At 42.4% G+C, this 23,056-nt stretch overlaps 1 protein-coding gene across 1 annotated transcript in view; it reads left to right on the plus strand.

The window, feature by feature from the left end:
- Positions 1-282: 282 nt before the first annotated feature.
- Positions 283-23,056, plus strand: part of ptprdb (protein tyrosine phosphatase receptor type Db) — an 89,665-nt gene continuing 66,891 nt past the window's right edge. The window contains exons 1-2 of the mRNA XM_085357022.1: positions 283-497; positions 22,633-22,779. Coding sequence (XP_085213148.1) covers positions 22,698-22,779 — 82 coding nt within the window. The 5' untranslated portion in view covers positions 283-497; positions 22,633-22,697. The remainder of the gene's footprint in view (positions 498-22,632; positions 22,780-23,056) is intronic.

Genomic DNA, 23,056 nt, shown 5'->3' on the forward strand with positions numbered 1-23,056 from the left:
TTTCACTCCTGTCAATTTGATAAGACACCGAAACTGAATATGTGACTACTGCCGAGCTCCTTATCCACCAGCCCTTTCTCGCCACTCGTTTGCCTGGACGATCTCATCTCTTGCCGGGGGAGGGAGTGACGATAACGGGAGTTGAAGCCTTTTGGCGATTCCAAATCGCTGTATGGAACTATGCAACGGACTCCCCAGAAATAGCGTCGCAAACATTATGAGCGGCGCCTGCGGCTTTAAATATGCCCCAACTTCACTCCAGCCACCACACCGGGGGACTTAAGCAGCTACCTTACCGAGTCACACACACCGGGTAGGAAATTATTGGAGCGAGAGAGAGAGAGAGAGAGAGAGAGCAGACGCACGGCGCTGGATTATTTGGGCAAAGCGGCTGCAGCCACGGTGGATGTTACACAGGGAGACGAGTGACGGAGAGCTTCAATCTATTCAGACTGTGAGTTTTTCCCAACGACGGCGCCTGGCAGGACGCTGATATGGTGAGCGCGCCTCTCGTCATTTTGCCCGTAGTTGCTTTTTCTTGTTGTTCTTTTTGTTGTGCACAGCCGAGCCTTAACTTCTTGTCATTAAGCCTTCCCTTTGCAAAGCGTCCATTCGCATCTTTCCGCTCGTGGTGTGTGCGCGTGTGGGTGCATGCGTGCGCGTCCGTCCTCCGGCGTTAAACACGTATGACCGGCGATATAATCAGACTATTTTGGCGGATCCGTCCTGTCCAGCATGAGCAGGTACTTGTTTTATGGGTGTTTCAGGTGCAAGCCCTGGCTTTGAATTCACACCATTTGGGAAATCATTGTGATATTTCTGTTATATTTAGGACTTGGAGCTTGTCGTGGAGAGTCAATGGAGAGTTAGTGCTCATCTTAATTTGTCCTGATCAATTTTATTAATTGTGATCGGTTTATTAGAGCCTGTCCTTTTCTGTGGGAGGCTATTCTCTCGTTGTGTTATTCCTACTGGGGCTTTACAGGACAAGATGACTGTTGCCCATTGATCTTTGTGCTCTTTATTTTATGTCACAGCCATATAAATATACACTTAATAGATTGTTAATCAGAATTGCATTTCTGTCTGTTTTGCTGCGAGATGACCACAGTTCTTTTCGCTTTAGAGCGGCCCATGAAATGAGGTTTTTAATGCTGATTAGAGATTAAGGAGGCTGTAAACCGCTTGGTTTCCACCGGGGTTGATGCTGCCTGGGGTTTGGTGCTCCCCCTCTAAACATGCTCAGAGGTATTTTCCCATGACTGGACCGATCCCACCGGCACAGAGGAGACTGGATGGACTGCTAATGGTGTAGACTCAAAGCAACAGGACTTGTTAATGGCTGTCAGTCACCTCAACCTGTATTGAGTTGGCTCCTTGCGAATTTATGCAAAATTGCGTGAACATTTTAGACTCTAGCAGGCTACAGTGGATTATAGAGGGCGAATTTCTGCCTGTGGATTTCACTGCCAGCCTGCATCCAGTCCATTGGACACATATAAGAGGTAATTCGAAACACAGCTGATCTTCGTGAAGCATGTCCAGGTTATCAAGTCTGCAATATGCTCTCACCTGTGAGAGATGTAATGACCGCATACAGTTTTGCTGCTATATTCCTGTATTTATGCCATAACTCAAAGACTCTAATGTGCTGTAATGTGCTGATGGCTGTGTGTTTTTGTGTATGCGTGTTTGACAGCAGTCAGCAGTCTTGCTCAAACACTGTCTATGGCAGCATTACAGACCTCACTAGCTTACAAATCAATCATGCAAGTACTTTTACAGCAATTAGGTTTGAGGATGTGAGAGAGAGATGTACATAGAGAAGGTAAGTAGGAGAGGTGCCTGCATGTGCTTGACGGATATCACATATGCAGTTGTTTCTCTAACCCCACTATGCTTGAATCTACATTTAGCATGCTATGAAAAAAAAAACTACACTTACTTTTTTTTTAACTATTCATCCAAGTTATATTTAATTTAATGACCAGGTGTTCATCGCATTAATATTCTATGCAAAGAACTTGTGAAAGGTTTTTTTAACACTAAGTGTGAGCACTTCCTAATGTGTATCTTAAAACTGAAAGCTGAAACCAAATAATTCCCTTCCCGAAACACTGATGAACACTGTGATGCCTATGATTAGCTGCCTGTTTGATTTGAACTGTTAAAAAGAAAAGGAATACACACATACATGCATCACAAGACCTGCTTTCGCTGCTCTCTGCAGATACTTTTCGGGCACATTAAGCAGTGACTGCTACCGCTTTTACGACCACAGGCTGCTACTGACGGGTCAGAGGTGCCCTGTGACATGCCAGTCTGCAGATGAACAAGTTTACTCCAGCTGATCTTCTGCTGTTTTCCTGAGCTGTGTGTGATTGTGCGCACATGTGGGCACGCGTGCACGTGTACATGCGTGGCTCTGCAGCTGTTCCACCTTGTGGGGAGATTAAGTTTCACAAGATGTGATGGATGCCAGTGTCTGCAGAGCCAGGTGTGTGTGTGCATGTGTTTGCGTGTGTATCTTGCATGCTTGTCAGCACTTTTCTGTGTACACATATGCACTAAGCTGTGACATGATTGCCTATACATGCAGTAAATGTTTGGCCAGATTGGGTGACGTTAAGGTCAGGGAACTCATGAGTTGGGCTGGTAATTATAGTGGCTGTGCTATTGGTCCCCACACCCCAGCCTACACAGTTTAAACCAGGAAAACATGAGCGGGTCAACAGTGCCAGATTGCTGCTCGAGTCAAGCTGTTCTGCTGATAACAAAAGACAGAGTCAAGAAAAAAAAAGTTATACAAAGGAAGAAGACGACAGGCTGGCCTTATTATAAGGAAAAAAAGGTTCTTGTTAAAAATATCTGCCTAGATATTTCTTATATTTATTGCCTGGTGTGGTGGAAGAGTGAAAAAGTAAGCGTGCCTACAATTATATTCCCCTTCACTCATGATCTGTAAATGTTTTAGAAGAGGCTATTTTGAGAGACACGCTTGTGGTGAAAGGAAGCCGTAAGTCTAAAGGGATGAGCAGGAGGCACTCGCTTCAGCTACAGTTAGTCAGCATCCAGCTGTGCCGCTGCTTGCAACAGTGATAAGATGACGAGCCGAGAGGAGTGGAATAGGTGGACGAGCAGCTGAGACAAGTGGAAGAGGCATAACGATGCTATTGATTTACTTTGCAGTTGGAGGGGACAGCTTCCAATCTATATCGGCTTTCCCTATCATCTGTCCATCGGTTCACCCCTCTGTCTCAGCCTTCCCTTCTTTTTCTATGTCTGATATCTAGATTGCCCCCTGCTTTCACTTTCCCACACTCCTCCCAGCATCTGAGGCTAATCGATACTCTACGTGTCATGTCTCTGTTTAATTGGTTTGTTCTCTGCTTGATCTGCTTGTTCATGTTACACCTAATTTTTGTCTTTTCATCGCCCCTTTTCTTTTCCATGCTCACTCATCCTTCACTTTGCCTCGTTATTTTTGTGTTTATCCGTCCATCACGCAATCACACCCACATACAGGCTGTGAATTGTTAATTAATAGCGAAGATGTCTTCACCTGTGGAGATGAGCATATGGCAAGGTATTAAAAATTTAACTTAAGACTTTCCTAGCTTCATCTGTTCTCCACTCAGGTGGGCGTGTTCTTCATGTCTCTTCTTTTCGTGCTTCTGTATTACTGAAAAACAAAACTGTTTGGTTGTATCCTGTTTTTACTTGGATTTTTTTTTTTAAATCAAAGCAAGCAAAGATTTTTTTTCTGCTCATGGACATTTTTAGCAGTGCTCTGCTTATTATTCCATAATAGAGAAGCACTGGCATCAGATTTCCATATTTATTACATGGATTGTGTATTCCCTATGTGTGTGTGTCTGTGAGCGAGAGAGAGAGGGAGGCTGAGTATCTGTGTTGGATTTTCCAGGAGGAAAGGGGTATGAGATATGGAGTGCATGGAATAAAGAAAAATAAAGGAGAGATTCAGAGTGTGTGAAAGAGACCGAAAGAGATTGTGTTTGGGGTTGTCCCTTTACAGATCCCCTTCATGTACCAATCCCAGGGAGGCAGGGAGACACCCTGAAGGAGCCAGGCACAACCACAACAATTCTGTTTTCCAACCACACTTGCACACACAAAATCACATGAGCGCACAATCCGAGCCAAACGGCCACAGTCACGACTTATGTGTTTCTTACGCACTCTTTTCAGGTTCACATTTATTTTTTCTGTCTTCTTTTCCCTGCCCTCTACTTCACTTATTGTCTCCTCTGTGTGTGTGTGTGTGTGTGTGTGTGTGTTGTGCTCTTTCTTCCTCATCTTCTATCCCTGTGGTGCGCATGATGGTTTAACATAGCAAACTGGTGCCAGACCACAAAGCTTTATTCTCTCTTTACAGTTCTTTCTCTTTTTTGGCTCTCTCTTTATCTGTCTCTCCCCTCCTTTCCTTCCCTCCCCTGCTTACTACTGTACAGTTTAATCTGCAGTGGGGGCTTAGTGGCACGGCTGCAGGACTTCCACATCACTTCGTTTTTTTGCTGCCAGAGAATCTACTTCTGTTTTTTCCCTATTGCCCTCTTTGCCTTAGGTCCTCTAAAGCTATGAATTTATTTAATCATTTATTCATTTTTAGATTTCCTCAGAAATTGTCTTCACAGCAGTGCTTGAGTGACACGCATTTGCATTAGAACATTATTCTATCTTTAGCCACTATTCAGTTGACACAGCGGTAAAACTCAGGTGATGTCTGTGAAATCACTGCTATGAGTTTTTGCACCACATATAGCTGCAAAGACAGGGCTTCCAACCACTGCTTGATCCACTTTTGAATATATAACTTTGACGACTGATTGTCATCTAAACATTTGTTCTTTCTTCCTTTATTTTTCTTTGGCAGTCATCCATTACCGCTGTGGTATTTTCCCAGAGATTACTTGTCAGTCAGACAGTGTTGGCACCTCTCTGTCTTGGAATTTATCCACTGATTGTAAATAAAAGATGGGCACGGCCCTGAGTCTGAAAAGTGAAGTCAGCGATGGATTGCCTTAAACATACATTCTTTCTAATGGCCAGCAGGAGGCGCCGCATCTGGCTGGAGCAAACTAAAAACGAAAGTAGGGTAAACTTGGGTGTGACTATCATTGGTACTGACATGTTACCAGCACATGAGGCTACAGTGTCATGTCATGTTTAAAAAAAATGCTCAAGTCAAGATTTCAGGATGGCACAAACCAATTTGTGAGGTGACAGTGGCTATGTCTATTTTACATTTTCTGTAAGTTACACACTTTTTTCTCATTTTTTTCCCCTTGCAAGCAGATGTTTCCCATCATATGTTTTTAATGTCAACCCGATACACGTTACTGCTGTTTTATATAAATCAGAAATAGAGCTGCAAAGTCCACACTGGACACGAACGTCTCACAGATGACTATTCCATTCTACAGTGAGTAATTATCCAGGTCATTACAAATATGAAGGCGTAGTCTTTGCTCTGTCCTCTGGAGTCTGTTGTTCTAACCACAATGACAGGGTTTCAGTACTTTACCTACTTTCACAACCTCTCCATTCTCAAACAAAAGTCCAAACCGCAACTAGGAACCTAAAATTGGTTTCCACCAATCACCCACAGCTCATTAATTCTATTAGTCTCTCTTAGCTCCTAATTCTTCTGCCTGTCCAGGATTAGCCTTCATCGCTGCTTGTCTGTTGATTTATAATTAATAACTTTGATTGTCTTCGTTGTTTGTTTTTGCCAATTGAATCAGAAGAGGTCTTTTGAGTTGAGCTTTTTCTTTTGTTCTCATGATCATTCTTCATCCTGTTGTCTTTCATTTTCTCTCGGCTTCTCTCTGGGGGGCTGAAAGTCCAACACAAATCCTATTTCTTGTTGTTCATGTTCAGGAATTACGTTCAGCCGTGCTATTTCCCTCAGACTCCCTAAGGCACCTGGGATTAAATGATGCGTGATATGTGATGTGTGGGTTTTCTATGTGTAACAGCCACAGTAAGACTCACCTTTGGTGCTCTAAAAGACTCGGGGTTTGTAGACTGTGGATTCGTTGAGTGTGTGGGAGCATGTGTAAGTCTGGGCGTGTGTGTGTGTGTGTGTGTGTGTGTGTGTGTGTGTGTGTGTGTGTGCATGGGGATGAATAATCTCTTTACATGCACCAAACATTTGAAATTACGTGGCATTTTTTGTCCTTAGAAGACCTTAGACACCAGGGAGCAAATGTTGCAGGCATGGCCTAAGATTTTGCCATATCAGATGGACTTAGTTCACAATAAGTGTTTCATTTATTTCAGAATGCATTTTTTATTATGCATATTATAGATAGTGACAATACCCATTTTTGATATTTGGATTAAAGAAACCAAGAAGCAGCCATATGTGTTTTTAATACGGGGCTCTATGCTGATCGACTCGCTTTATGAGCCTGCCTCTAGTGGAGACCTGAGGAACTGCAGTTTTTTGCACTTCCAAGTCAGTTCTCAGCCTCAGAGGTTACGGCTTGGATTATCTGAATGACACAGCATATGTACAAGTCTTCAAAATGTAGTGTCTATTGGATAACATAAAGTTAGCCGTGTGATACCTTAAATATATATAATAGCTATAACACTAATATCAATATCAACATTAGGAGATGCTATCTCTAAATATATTCTATCTAGCTCAACACTGAACCATCAGAAAAGGTTTGCATACTGTGCTCATCATTCTTCTTATAAACATGTGCTATGAAATCATTGCCTTTCCTCTCTAATGTATCCCAAACCACCTACTCAGCAATCCCCAACTACTCCATTCCTGGATGCCCTTTAGACACAGGAAGTGCCTTAGCAGGTTTCTCAATATCTCGATATTAAATTAGACTGGTCATTTAATACATCCCTTGGTGTACAGATTGGCATCATTTTCCCTGTGCATACTCTGAATCTCTCGGCCAAAGCAAAGAGACACCTAACCTACTGCGGCCTTTCATAAAAAGCTCCTGTAATAGGTTTATTGAAAATAACAAGGTTGTCTTCTAGAGTTACAGACGGGGCTCTGCCGCTGTCTCGGCTCGAACATCAATAAACTGTGGAGCGTTTTTTTTTCAATGGAGTGATTTTTTTTTTTTAGGCGCGTTTCGACTGCTTACCAAGGTATCCAGCCTAATGCTGAGAAATGTGAGCGTCCTGAGATTGTTCATAAAAGGGCACGAAACAACCCATAGAACAAAGCACAAAGTTGAATGGGGAAGCAGTTTTATTCAGAGTTTTTCTTAATCGTTTGTGTATAAGAAGCTATGAAACATACCTCTCTACATGAATACCATCTATTTGTGTTGATACTCAAACTCTCAAAGCATTGGATAAGATAATTTATATATATCTACAAGCAGCTGCTGATCATCACATAGGTTAATTGCACAACTGGTCTTCAGTTGTTTCAGCAGTGTGGTTTTTTTAAAGCAACACAGGGACACTTCAGAAATCAGTCACGTCACAGATTGATCCCCTTCCTCCTGCACAGCTCTGTCACCGCCTGAGCCTGAGACTGTCTGTGCTCCCCAGCGGGTGTGTGCATGTCCAAGTGTGTGCGAGTCTCTGTGTCGGCATCTGTGTTGCCTCCCTTTTCACAGAAAGGCAGACATGATAGGCCAGTGTAAAAACTATGGCACAAACACACACGCAAATATATATGTGTATGGAGTTAAAGGCACTAAAACGCGGGATTATAATATAATCTGACATTTCTTGGCTGGCTCACCGATTAGAAACCAGTCTGCCATGCCAGGGGTGAGTGTGTGTGTTTGTGTGTAAAAACAGAGACATAATAACAGATAAAGTGTGTGCATGGGTATGCGGTGTTTGTAGGCATGCTTTTTTGGCTAGATGATATGAAAGAGAGCGATCATCCAAAAGACAATTGTAAAACTACATCCCTCTTTGATTAGAACTAGAAACCTCTGTATTGTCATCAACTCACTCGGGCAAAACGCACTCTGTCATTCTCACACATGCTCACATACAAGCGAGCGAGTTATGATAAGCTTGCTTACCCCAAATGGGCTTCCCCGCCCATGCGCACACAACTCCATCTGCACAAGCAGCATACATTAAGCTTGCTCAAATTGGCTGCCTAGCACAGACACACACTGCATCACAGAGATATTTTCTTTTCTTTTTTGTTTTGTTTTCCTGTTGTGACGTGTGCTCATTTTAAGCAGCCTAGCTATGCCGTTCTACTCTCCTCACAGACAATTTAGCTGCCTCTCTGCTGCCCTGGGTGGCAGCCAGTAAAATGGTGGCGCTCATTGTGGAAGGCTGCTGGCTGCTATTGATTTGGCCCAGCAGGTCTCTGTGGATGCACACTGTTGCCCTGCCGGCTAGGCCCAGGGAAGGGAACTCTAGTGTTTGTACGTGTGTGTGTGTGTGTGTGTGTGTGTGTGTGTGTGTGTGTGTGTGTGTGTGTGTGTGTGTGTGTGTGTGTGTGTGTGTGTGTGTGTCAGATATAAAGGGAAAAGGGATTTTCAAGTGTACATTGGTGCAGTTTGTGACGACAACTCTCCTAAATCCCATTCTGCAGCAAGGCTGCAGTAACTATATGGTCTGAACTGTTTAAATCCCTTTGGGAAACTATAGGAAAGTCCAAAGTGATCAATTAGCAGGAATATTTTTGATGTGATTTCTTGTGTTTACTCAGAGAACAGATTTACCCGAAAAGTGCTGCTTTCTGCAATATTTCACTGTCATCTCACCTCCCTTTTCCTCACTTTCTTCCACCACTTCAGCTCCTTATACAAGCTTTGAAAAACAAACAAAGGGAAGCTGGCTTCAGACTATAAATAATGCAGAAACAGAGATTGGGGTCAAATGCTTTGGATTCCACAACACATATCGCTGAATGGATGCTTATGCACATACGTGCGCACATTTCGCAGATCACATAAAGCATTGTGTTTTTCTTTGTTAAGGGCAAAATTTATTCCCCGGTGATCAGTCAGTGTAGTAATTAAGTGCACTTGCACAGTGTCACATATGTAGCAGAGCACTAGATGACCCTCTCGCACACAGTTACTACTGTATAGGTGCAGAAGCTGTTGACTGCCGTGACGTCCCTCGATGGCAACGCGTGACAAATGAGTCTGTTCAGAACACATTTAGGTCTCGTTGCATCCTATCCCCCCTCCGCCCGTACCTCTCCTTTTCATAACTTCGACAAGGGCAACTCAGCCATCCTCTCCATCCACAGCTCCTATCCATCAGCACACTGCCATAATCTGCCGCTGCCCCGTGATGAATTACTTTTCACGTGCTGATGTATGAGCCTATCAGCCTTTGAGGAAATGACAGATTAGATCATTATGCCTCTTTATGATTATATGAGCGTTGTTGTTATTGTTTTCTATACGTTGGTGTTTATCCAGTGCCAGTTTGCGTTGTGTTATATGAGATTCATTTTTTCACTGTAGACTTTTCAAGGAGGGTGAAAAGAAGGAGATGAGATGAGCTGGGTGTTTATGAAGGTGGACTGTAGTGGAAGAAGCCAGTGCACAAGAAACAGGATTTCTTCTAAAGAAAAGCCTTTCAAGGAAAACACCTTAAAGTCTTGCAGTCTATGCTCTGTGTGTGGACTCGAAATTTCACAACCAATCTAAGCAGTAGAGAAATTTGGTATCGGTGACTATTTCAAAGTGATTTCCCTCCAGCGCATTAGGCAGAAATCAGTGCAGAATGCTCGTTGTTCTAGAGGGAAGCTCTTCCTCTTTGAATCTTAAGGACAACATTGATTTTATATGGAAACAAAACATTCTGTAATAAACCTTGATTATGCTGTCGGTCCAATGCCAAGTAGTCTATATTTGGAAAACTTCTGTACCCTCAATTTGTGATTTGTAGTTAACATTTGAATAAGAAGAGTTAGTTGAGATTGAATGCATTGGATGTGTGTAGTTTATAACCACATTGTGAAAGGAGCAATATGTGCTCAAGTATGTACTTCTACCTGCTTTGTGCTCATATGGAACCAAAGTGTACAAAATCTTTTAATAAGCAGTGCTGAAGGTTCTACAACATCTTCTGACGACAACTTTATATAACCGTCACATCAGACAGCTTGCTCCCTTAACTTATGGTACAACATTCAGCAGCATAAAATATTATACATATATGGGGTTTTCTTTCAGCTCTAGCCCTGAAAAACTAGTGCTAGCAATAAAAAAAAGCACTCAGTGTCAGATTATTGTGCTCTCAGATTCAGCACTTGAACAGCATTCCCCATGAGCCCTGTTTTAGGTAAACCAACCCTGCAATTAATTCATCGAGTGATGCGTGTCTCCAGCAATCACAAGCAAAGGTTTTGTTTTACAGTTTATATAGTAGAGAGTATGTACTGTACATGTTTACTCTGTGAGTGTTCGTTTCATTCAGCCAAATGCTTTCTCCCTGACCCCTGACTTCTGAATCCTCTCCAGTTGTATGTCACTCTGAGCATCAATGGCTCATAGAAACTAGGACATGCCTTGACAGACAGCAGGCTTTTCACATTCATCTTTCCCTAGCATGTGGAGGTGTTAGGGTCCATTTAACAAGCCTGAAGCTGCAAGATTGCAACATGCAAGATTTTCCATTGCTGCCTTCATCGTTATCACCAAACAACCAAGAATATTGCTGTGTTAATGCCTGTGAGAAAGCACTGCAGGTCACATATCTGTGCACCTGCAGTATTCTCTTCATGGTGCCTAGTATCCTCTGCTGTAAGACAACCTCTGCACTGCTGTCACTAGCCATTATAAAGTGTACACCACCTTACAGGTCTTTTCTCCTCACAGGCCAACACTCACACACACATAAACACACAGAAGGAAGCACATGCATATATTCTCCACATTTTATACGTGCACAGCATCACACGCATCATAGATTCTTGCTCTTGTTTGTGCTCACATCTTGCAGTTTTTATCCACTCTCACATACAAGCAGTAGTATCTTATTCTTTTTTCAGCTGCTCCATTTAGGGGTCACTACAGCAGCTCATCTTCCTCCCTGTATTCTTATCCCCAACATCCTCCTCTGTCACACCAACCCTCTGCATGTCCTTTTCTAATTTTGCCTCCAAAACAATTGTTAAAAGTATCTAAGTACATTTTTTTCTAATGTTGTATAGATGTGTGCACAGTTTTGAGGACCTTTACTTGAGTATTTTTGCTTATGCTACATCATACAGATTTTTTTTTTAGTGATGCTGCTTGTTTTATGGGTGCATCATGGGTGCAGATTTCCTGCTTTGTGGAACAACACAGTCAGTCTGTATGTAAAAGGTGATGTTAATTAATACACTCAAGCACTTTATTACTGCTCACTATGACTCCCATGATAAGCTAGTTTATCGCTAAAGGTGAAAACAACAGTAAACAGTTCACCTGTCTCTGAAGAAAGATAACAAAATCGAGCTAACAGCACCCTTAAGGCCCCTCCTGCTTCTTCCCCTCCATCCAGTCGTATTGCTAAGCTAACTGGCCGCTGGGTGTTACTTCATATTTAATGGTCAGATATGAGGGCAGTTTCAATCTTCTCAAAATGTCCACCAGAAAGCCAATAAGCAAACCTCCTAGTTCTTTTAGGAAAGTCTCCGAGTTCCACCACTGCTCCCTCTCTCCTGTCGCTCTCTCTAAAACAAAATATTCTTTTCTTTCTCTGAAAAGTCTCAATGAGTTTGGATAAACATGCATCACTGATAGATCTGGGACGCAAGTCATATTTTGAAGTCATGGCGCAATAAGATCCTTATCTGTTTAACACTCCACTGTATTCATCTTACTCTAGGAACTCAAACAAGCAAGCCTGCTGTTATATAAAACCCTGGATCCAGTTGAGACAAATGGAGCACTGATACTAACAAGCAGAACTTTTTAAGGGCTGGTTGGGAAATCATGTTAATCTCTCTGCCTCTTGGATTTCTTGCTCTTCAAACCACACACACACATACACACTGCAGGTCCAAACTTCCTTCCTTGGTGACATCATTGTGTTGCGGTGCCCCTAGCGGCAGCAGCCCAACGAAGGGCGGAGGTGCTGTGATGTCTGATTTGATTCACCCTGACAACCAAGGACCATTTGGGAACCCTGTAACCACGGCAACTCTCATCACAACATTCAGGGTGGTTGGTCGACAGGGCCAGTCAGGGTTCCTTGCATCCATTTTTAATGGCCAATGTGCTTAGTTGCTCTTCCCAGGCTTGTCTCCCCGCGGTCCCATCTCCAAGAAGGAGAGGCAGCCGCACTTGGTGGAAAAAGTCCCCATTACATATTTATTGTCCCCACTCTTAATTATTGAGCCAAAGGATATATAGCCAGGCTCTCTCTCTCTCTCTGTCTCGCTCTCCTGTCTTTCTTTTTAACTCGTAGCGATCAGATCGTCTTTCTCCTGTCTTTTTTTGCTCTCCCATCTCTCCATTTTTCAGACCTTTGTCCTTTCAAACTATGTAACTTCATATCCATATAAAGTAACCACCAATGGAAAATATGAGGTTTTGTGTAAACTGTAGTCTCAGCAGCTTGTGTTTTGGAAAGTTACCCAGCATGTTTGAATTTTCCTGCAGAAAACCAATGGAACTGGCACATGTGACAAGTGTGTGATGTTGCATGTGTCACAGCTCGAAGCAAAGCTATTTCTTATTTCTCAGTTTATACATACACCTCATTAAGCAATTTTGCATGTGTACAACTTGGTCTTTCTGCTCTTCTTTACCTTCTTTAAATTGGCAGCAGCATATGCAAGACATAATCAAGATTCTGGCACGTTTCCTTCCTAATTATAATAGTTATGGTTGATTATATAGTTGGAAAGAATCCTTCAAGATGCTGCCACGTGCTAAAAAAACACATTTAAAAATCCACGCATGGTGTTCACATCGTTGCTTTTCCCTGCATGTTATTTTGAGTCGTACCCATGTACTCCCACTACTCTGCTAGCCAAAATCAATCTGAGGAAAAAAGCTTTGGTAACCCCATCCTTCTCGTTCAGACGTTGTAACATGACATTGGAGAAGATTGATCTAGAAATGTATTTTTGGACTCCCTTTAACCTTGAGGGTAGTTACTCTTTACGACTTTTTAAAATCCCCTTTGTCTCTGTTTCGTTGTTGCTAGGAATATTTGTGTGTCTGTGTTTTTCCAGTAATCAGTAGGTTTCAGCCTTCTTCAAAGTTTTCCCTGAGCTTGTACAGATGAATAGTTGAAAAGGAGAGATTAGATTGATTTAATTTGCCCACTTTGCATGAAATCAGCCGGAGGGAAGCGTGGAAAAAGCATGACTTTTTACTTTCAAATGGAGCTCGCTTTTATCTAGTCAGCAGTCACTCCTCTCATTGACGAAGAAAGTGGTTTTCTCTCACAATAGGAAGGCCATTGACTTGTGGTGCACCGTGGAATTCAGTGAATGTGTGAAGTAGAGTTTATGAGCTGCTGCCGCCTCGTCCTCCTCAGTGTCAAAAGAAAACAGGAGGTTCGCTCAGTTGTTGAGCACCACTGGACATGTGAGTGGCTGTTTCTGTGAATGGTTGCATGTTTTGAGACCACAGGTACTGTAAGTGCATTCAGTGGACTCTCAGGGAAAGTGAGCAGAATGCAAAGGACTGCGCTGAGTGAGCTCTCAGGTTGATGAACCTATTGAGCACCCAGGTTAGATAGTATATAAAAGAAGAGGATTTGGGAGATAGGTTATAGCTGTAGATAACAGGTCCAGTTACATAAGGGTTAGCCCGCTTCTGGAGGAAATCCATATTTTATTTGATGTGAGAGCCGTTCAAAGGGCTGTAAATTATTACTGCCATATTCCTGCTTTTAGAGGTCACCCTGGCAGCTAGATAGATATTTGTATGTGTGTTTGTGGATGTGTGCCTGTGTTAGCGCTCATGTTCCCCCTGATGTGTATCCAGTTCTGCTAGACATGTGTAGCATGTCACAGGGCTGCAGCAGCAGTCACACCATAACCATACTGCGGGCCCATCGATCCATAGATCTATCCTCTCTCCGTCCATCCATATACTAAAACACATTACAGAGATGACTGCCTCTGATGTGACACTTTACCTCCAGCGATAAAGGCTTTCCGCTGTACAGTGAATGCCGCCGGAGGAAGCACACTTGGAAGCACGAGAATACGAAAAATATGACATAACTAGATTTTGAAGTACTGTACACGAGTGCTGTTTCTACTGTTTCTGAGGCTCATTGCAGATTTATCACTGTCCAGTACACTGCGGCACAATTTTGTTGTTGTTTACCAGACTTGATTGAGAAAATGAGAAGTGGTGTAATTCAGAGATGGTGTGTGCAGTTTACACTATAACCGAGGTGATGGTGGTGCAGTGCCCTGGTAAGTTGCTACATTGCTGGGATGTTGCCAGTTCTTTCGGTTGATTAATGAGTTAATTGGCTTATAGTTTCTGCTCTAATGTGAATTTTAAATCACAAGATTTTTTCTTTTTTACAGCTCCTGCTGCGCTTTTTAAAAAAAAAAAAGACATTTAATGAAAACAGGATACGTGTAAAACATGGCTGAAAATGTTTCCACTGTGTTGCCGCTACTTAAAATAAGGCATCTGAGCTCCAGTTACACGGGCACAGACATAAAATTACCACAGCGAAGTAACCGCATTGCTGTACTTTCTCTGTCTCTTTCCAGCTCTTGGTTTGTGTGCCACTGAAATCCCTCTCTTTAACCTTCATGGCCCTCAGCTGGTGCTCATCTCTCATCTTCTTCCCAGTTCCTCCCTCCATCCCTCCCTGCTGCTATCTTTACAGCCCTCTTACTAATGCACCGCTCAATTAGCCTTCGATGAGGCTTCCACTAAAGGCTGGATAAATAGGTAATTACATGTTGTCATCCCCCCACCTCTTGCTAATCCACTCAACTTCACTCCACTCCTCTCTGTCTACTTCTCTTTCCCTCTTGCTCTCTCGATATCATGGGTGGCTGCCAGAGATGGTCCAATAGAAACTCAAGAGTGGGTCTGTTAGTCACAGCTGGCTTAACCAGTGAACTGGCCATATTCAGCAGTCTGCTTAGTGCACAGTTTCCCACCCTTTTTTTCCTCCCTGTTATTTGGTGAAATGTATAATCATAATGGGAAAACTGGAACCACCCACTGGCTAAATGATGACACTATCTTGCCTGCTAATAGACTGTATGCAGTCCGGGGTATTTTGGTCTGTCAGAAAGAGGTGCCATAAATGGTCAGCGGTGGAGAGCAATAGTTGCAGTTTTTGTGAGACTGACAATCAGAAAAGCACTCGCTTTGGCTCAGCACTCTAACGGCTATTAAAGCAATCAAATCGCCTGCCTGAAGGCAACAGTCCACAGGCAGTCGGTGAAGCTAGTGGGATGTATTATTGTGCCGAGGCCCAAAAAAAAAATAGAAACAAACTATTCATCAGCTTCAGAGCGACTGAAATAAATAATTGCAACCATGTTGTCTTTGAGTTGTCATCTGTTACATCAGTGATAACAGTGTTTACCATAATACATACAGTGGGGCAAAAAAGTATTTAGTCAGCCACCGATTGTGCAAGTTCCCCCACTTAAAATGATGACAGAGGTCAGTAATTTGCACCAGAGGTACACTTCAACTGTGAGAGACAGAATGTGAAAAAAAAATCCATGAATTCACATGGTAGGATTTGTAAAGAATTTATTCGTAAATCAGGGTGGAAAATAAGTATTTGGTCACCTCAAACAAGGAAAATCTCTGGCTCTCACAGACCTGTAACATCTTCTGTAAGAAGCTTTTCTGTCCCCCACTCGTTACCTGTATGAATGGCACCTGTTTGAACTCATCATCTGTATAAAAGACACCTGTCCGCAGCCTCAAACAGTCAGACTCCAAACTCCGCCATGGCCAAGACCAAAGAGCTTTCGAAGGACACCAGGAAAAGTATTGTAGACCTGCACCAGACTGGGAAGAGTGAATCTACAATAGGCAAGCAGCTTGGTGTGAAAAAATCAACTGTGGGAGCAATCATCAGAAAATGGAAGACATACAAGACCACTGATAATCTCCCTCGATCTGGGGCGCCACGCAAGATCTCATCCCGTGGGGTCAAAATGATCATGAGAACGGTGAGCAAAGATCCCAGAACCACACGGGGGGACCTGGTGAATGACCTGCAGAGAGCTGGGACCAAAGTAACAAAGGTCACCATCAGTAACACACTACGACGGCAGGGAATCAAATCCCGCAGTGCCAGACGTGTTCCGCTGCTGAAGCCAGTGCATGTCCAGGCCCGTCTGAAGTTTGCCAGAGAGCACATGGATGATACAGCAGAGGATTGGGAGAATGTCATGTGGTCAGATGAAACCAAAGTAGAACTTTTTGGTATAAACTCAACTCGTCGTGTTTGGAGGAAGAAGAATACTGAGTTGCATCCCAAGAACACCATACCTACTGTGAAGCATGGGGGTGGAAACATCATGCTATGGGGCTGTTTTTCTGCCAAGGGGACAGGACGACTGATCCGTGTTAAGGACAGAATGAATGGGGCCATGTATCGTGAGATTTTGAGCCAAAACCTCCTTCCATCAGTGAGAACTTTGAAGATGAAACGAGGCTGGGTCTTCCAACATGACAATGATCCAAAACACACCGCCTGGGCAACAAAGGAGTGGCTCCGTAAGAAGCATTTGAAAGTCCTGGAGTGGCCTAGCCAGTTTCCAGACCTCAACCCCATAGAAAATCTGTGGCGGGAGTTGAAAGTCCGTGTTTCTCGGCGACAGCCCCAAAACATCACTGCTCTCGAGAAGATCTGCATGGAGGAATGGGCCAAAATACCAGCTACTGTGTGTGCAAACCTGGTAAAGACCTATAGTAAACGTTTGACCTCTGTTATTGCCAACAAAGGTTATGTTACAAAGTATTGAGTTGTATTTCTGTTATTGACCAAATACTTATTTTCCACCCTGATTTACGAATAAATTCTTTACAAATCCTACCATGTGGATTCATGGATTTTTTTTTCACATTCTGTCTCTCACAGTTGAAGTGTACCTCTGGTGCAATTTACTGACCTCTGTCATCATTTTAAGTGGGGGAACTTGCACAATCGGTGGCTGACTAAATACTTTTTTGCCCCACTGTAAATGGCTATTAAACAGTATTGAGCCAGTCAGGCTTGTGAAGTTTGCCATTCTCGAGGTTTCCACATTATTCAGCAATGTCACAGCAGTATGGATTTTCATCTTTCAGGTGTTAAGAACAGACTGCTTTCACGCAAGGAGCTGCTGAAAAGGGAGAACCAACTCAAAAGCTTTTATTCTAACATCAAGGAAACAGAACTGAGGAGGAAGGAAAAATGGGTAATGTCTGCAAATTAAAATAAAAATGTGTTCTGAAATGAAATAGAAGCCCGTCTCGCAATCTGAAATAGGTACTCTTTGCCTCTTTGAGTATGAAATTTGCTCTTATTTTTATTCAAGAAAATCCAAAATCCCCTGTTATCACCTGATAAGACACTTGATTGACATTGCAGTGCTCCTTAAGAGAGGTAAGATGTTGGTGAAACCATCTTACAAAGGCAAAAAAGAAAATGATAGTTTGCTTGAGAGTTTGGGATTGGATGAAAGTTCGGGGTAGCGAAGGGAGAGAGAAAAAACGAAAAGGGGAGGCAGAGAGAGAAGCAGCCAGGCTGAAGAAAGATATAAAGGGAGGCAGAAAGAAAGGATAAGAGGCATGTCGTGAGGGGAGGAGGACAGAGTGTTTGGTGAACCGGGGGAAGTGATAAGTTGAGTACAGCCAGATAGCCTAAATCCTCATCTCAATCAATCACATTTTCTCTTCCTCCCCTCTCAGTTTGTCTTATTGATTTCTTGTTGCTGCCAGTGTCCTGAAAGCCAGCTCAAATGACTTTTCAGAGTTTTGGGGGGCTCCATTTCCCAGTGAAAACTGGTATTTGGTCATTTGTTCTCATAGCTATATATAGCTATATGTGCAGCAGCTCACTGTTCCACATTGCACTCACATTAAAGTGCTTGACGTGTGTTATGGTGTGAACTGAGGAAATTGGGGCGTCTCTTTTTATCTTTAAGAGCAAGTAAATCATATGTCCTCTTAAACAAATGGAGATGTAAAGCTTGCTTATTTTGAAAATGTGGAGATTAATATCACAAATACATGTGATTTCAATTCATCATCTAAAATCTATTGCTCTTCACTTCTCCGTCATTGTACTCGGTGAGGTCAATAAGTCACGCAGCAGTCAAGTTTCAAGTGTATTGCTCCAATTTGGATTTACAGGTTTAAAATGTTGGTGCAAGAGGTGCAGCAAGTTCACAAATGTATGTGGTTTTTGATCTGTCATGCATGGCTAATGTGGAAAACATTGAAAAAAGTTGAGGCACAGATGGCCTTAATTTTTTGAAAATGTCATCAGTAATGAAAAACAATAATTGAATATAAGCATTTGAATCTTTGGGATATGCAGCTGATGTATACAGTTTACGTGCGTCTCAGCGCCCACACGATACCACCCTCTGAGTCACTTTTGAAAAGGCCAGCGAGGTGGCTCGGCAGAGCACTTTCTCTGTGTCTCTTGTCTTGTGTTTTTCTCACACTGACAAATAATAACACATGGGCATATGATGTATCTACCTGCATACAGCGGCTGCTCTTGAACGCTCAAAGGTGGGTGAGTTATCCTCTGCAGAGGCAATTAAAATGTGCCAGCGCAACGTTAAGTTTTGTGCCTTTAAAGATCATAATTTCTCTTAAATAAATGCTGAGGGCTTACTTCTGGAGTCTGTTTGAGTTTGTTTGTGTACACTTGGGAAGATGATGGATAACTGGTAATCAGCATGTGTATGAGTTTATGTGCACGCACATGCTCAGTAGTCATATACATCAAACAAACACTCTCCCTTCAAGCCATATCCAGCTGTGTTTTCTTTGTTGTGTTAGGAGACAGTTTGACAATTTGCTCCTTTTTCTTCTTTTTCTTATCGTATACTGCTTGTTATCTATCCGTTACGTCAGTGAGTGCTTTCAGATCGTGTGTTAGTGACAAGGCAGCATCTTCAACTTCGCCGTTAAGCCGTGGTATTAGTTTAAGGAGCTGTTAAATAATCAAACGACATGTTGCCGTCAAAACCACCTACACCGAGAAGGAGGAAAAGCTGAGAATTGAAGTCCTTTAGGAATTAAGTTAGTCATCTTGAGAAGAAGAAAAAAAGCCAGTTTTGCCACACGAGTGCTTTCAAGGAACCACCAGGTGTTACCGTGGTTACTAAATGATCTCACACAGGTCATTTGTAAGATGACTTTCTTCATAAAATAACAGCACCAGAGATGAGCTGACAGCTTTCACTCCAGAGTTCGTATGAGCTGATCCATAAAACTTGCTGCATGTGTGAAAGCGGCCCGAAATAATCAAAATATGGTCTTTGAGAAAACTTGAGCTCGCTGCTGAGGAGTGCAACAAAAACCTTGTTGTTGCCACTTAGCTTATCTTGTTTTTTCTCGTGCGGCGCTATGATGCAACAAACACAAATTGTCTCTTCATTGACATTTCTGTCAGTCTGCCACCATTTCAACAGGGCAAATAGAATAAGTTAATTAGTATGTCTAATTGCATTTGGTGGCTCAGCTTTTGGAATATCAAATCAAATTAGGATTCTCAGTGTTCTCTTCCATGGCACACGGTTTGCCTTAAGCTATGCTTTTTAGGATCTGTCTTTTGTCTTTGTCTCTATCTTTCTCAACATCCCTTCCAGCTGTACTAGGCTCTCGCTTTGTAGTCTCCCCTCCTCTCTCTCATCATCCGCCCACACTTTCTTTTCCTTTTCTTTCCGTTTTTGGATCAGATTTTCACTTTCTTTTAATTTGTTTTTTTTTTTCCTTTTGACTTGTACTTCCTCAGCTCTCAACTTTTGATCTCTTAATGAATTGTTTCTGTTCTAAATTGACTGTAACAACTGGAAGAATGCAATAGATTAAAATAAATACTATAAATAGCACTTAAATGAATTTAACCTTGTTTTTTTCTATGTTTTCTTGATCATTATTATTATTATTATTATTATTATTATTATTATTATTATTATTATTATTATTATTATTATTACTGAAACAAGGCTCCGGACATATTTTCTAATCCAGTTCACTTTTCTACGTCCGTCTGTCTGTCCCGGACGTAGAAGCATAAGCTGGTCTCCCACTCTTCAGTTAGTCTTTGTTCTGCCAGAAGCTATTCCAGCGATAAGTGTAACAGATAGCTGCAGGCCCAGGCAGACAGACAGTGTATAATTGAGTGATAGGGACTAATGTAAGTGAATGGCTTAGGGCCGACTGTGATCTACAGCAGCAGCAGAAGCTCGGGCATAGAGGGAGGCTTTCTGTTAGGCCGTCAGTAATACTAGCAACAACAGCCAGCAGATGACAATCTGGTGACTACCTGGCTGTGTGTGTGTGATTGTCCGTTTGTGTGTGTAAGTTTGTATTTTGGGCTTCTTTTAGTCTTTTTTCCATTACACGTTATTATATTTCTCCTCTCTCCACACACCTTTTCTCATATCTTTTTATTTATCACTACCTCCATCACTGCCATCCCCTAAACCACCCTGAGTTAGCTCTTTAATTAACGTGACACGCTGTGAAGTGAGTTACTAAATAATGCAGGCTTTTCCAGTGACAGTGAATAAGCTGCAGTGATTAGTGGGCATACACAGCACACACACACACATAAAAAAAAAGATCCATTCTTACCAATATTGAATTTTCTGCAAATTAGACTTAATTACACAAATGTGCATATGAATGCTCTGTGAAGAATGCTCTGTCTGTTATGAGTATGCATTTAGAATGACAATAGCAGTCACCCTGTAGTTAGTACAATAAGTAGAGTTTGTGTAATTGAGAGCAGTTTTTACAGCTAATAACAAAATAACTTGTGAATTAGTTAGTAAGAACACACACAAAAAAAACGTGTTTTTCTTTTGGGTAGATCCTCAAGAAACACAATAAGTATTGTGCCTGGCCATACTGTACTAGAGTAGTGTAAATCAGTGCAGGACTTAATTTGTGCACGGAGAGATCTAGGTTATCCCAAAGTAATTGTTCCAAACCTAACCAAGTGGAAAATCCAGCGAGGGTTTTAGTTGTTTGCTGCCTTAGCTGCAGGGATGCAAAGAGCTCTGGGTTCCAGTGTTCTTCCACCCCACCCCCCTTGTCTTTTTTTAATCAGATGGCTTGTTCACGAGTGGAGGGGATTAAGACTGCTGCCGTCACTGATGAATCTGTCCAGTTTTGGAAGGCACACAAACACATGCACATACCCTCTCAGTGACACAGCTGCAGGCACGCACAGATGCATATGTAGATGCACACACAGAAACAGTTCAGTTACAGGTACTTGCAATCAGAGTTAGCGAACACAGGAATTCACGTAAAGCAGCATGAGCATGAACCCGCGCATATGCTCGCATGTACGTTACAGCATAGGCCCAGACGCATCCCTCTCCTGCCTCTGCTCACTTTCAGTGTCTCTCATTCAACACTGTCAGCTTCTGGACAGCAGCAGTGATCTGCCATGTCTCATTGTGTCATGTGATTTGAGCTGTGAGATTTCTGACACACAGACTGACGCCTGTCTCTTCTAATGCCAAACACTCACACCAGGCACTGCAGATGGCACAAAGACAGACAGACAGACAGTTAGAGGGACAGAGAGTTAGGAATAATACAAAAAAAATTGACTGATGGAAAGGAGAAAGAATGATGCAATGGAGAGAGTAACAACAAATGACAGGAAAAGGGAAGGAACGTAAGTTAAAGAGAAAGGATATGAGGAAGTGACGTTTTGGAGAGTAAAGACTTTAAAAGCAGGAAAGGACCTGACAGAGTGTAAGGAAGGAAGGAGGCTTAAGATGAAGGGATAGAGACATTGAGCTGTATGTTGATCCAACACTGTGCAACATAGCCAGCAGATAAAACTAGTCAGTCTCCTCCCACTTTAATCTGCCCATCATCCATCAATCCCTTGCTCTAGCCTTCCACCCCTCCATCTTAAAGCCAGTCATTCCTTTTTTATCAATTTGAAATCATGACGATATGACGCACATTTGGAAGAAATCCATTACTGAAGTACTTTGTAGTACTTAAAAGCTTTGTAGATTATATAATGGGCAAAAAAAATAAAGCAGAAAAACTCAGACCATTGCTTGCTTGGCAGATTGGAAAAAAAAGAAAGAAAGAAAAGCATAACTGAACTTCAGAAGTTGCTGATTTTTTTTAATGCCAAATGTTTGCCATAAGTTGAAATTCATCAGCTACTTAGTCAACTCTCTCTCTCTCAAACACACACACAAGTGCACACACATCAAAACACACCTCTGGCAATGAGTGTATGGTCTTAATGAAGCGAGAAGGGGAGAGGCAGCTGCATAACTGGAGTGTGAGGCCCAGAGGGAACTCACACACTTCAAGTCTGTGTGTGCCCGTGTGTGTGCCCGTGTGTGTGTGTGTGTGTGTGTGTGTGTGTGTGTGTGTGTGTGTGTGTGTAGCCACAGTTGATATAATGTCTGAAATTCTCTAAAAAGTGGACTAATAACTGTGTTTCCTTTTCTTTCTTTCTCTGACTCCCTGATTCCCTCCCTAGGTTGTGAGAGCCTGTTTCTATTGTCCTGTTGTACAGTGAGGCAGTGAGCTCACGGCTGATACAGCATGCATGTGTCGACATATCCCATGATGCACTCCTGTCCAGGCCTGCTCCTCCTCAGCTTCCTCTTCCTCGCTGATGCTGACAGTGAGTGCTTTCACACTCTGCACTAGTGCAGACACAGCCACACACACACACACATGCACGCATATAATATTGTGCAGAGGTTTGTGACCCTTATATGTTTGGATTTGTGTACATTGAGGAGTCTGAATGTAATTTGGTTTATTCTGATGAAATCAAACCAAACAAACAGCCAGAGTCATGAAAGCAGAACAAACAGATCTGCAGTAGATGCCATGGACTCAACAGAGCCCTGATCTCATTAACATTTAGCTACTCTGAGATTACATGAAGTTCTTCA

Source organism: Diplotaxodon limnothrissa, linkage group LG6 (genome assembly GCF_057381915.1).
Source record: "Diplotaxodon limnothrissa isolate DT_005_m linkage group LG6, D_limnothrissa_male_GT1.1, whole genome shotgun sequence".
Classification (NCBI taxonomy): Eukaryota; Metazoa; Chordata; class Actinopteri; order Cichliformes; family Cichlidae; genus Diplotaxodon; species Diplotaxodon limnothrissa.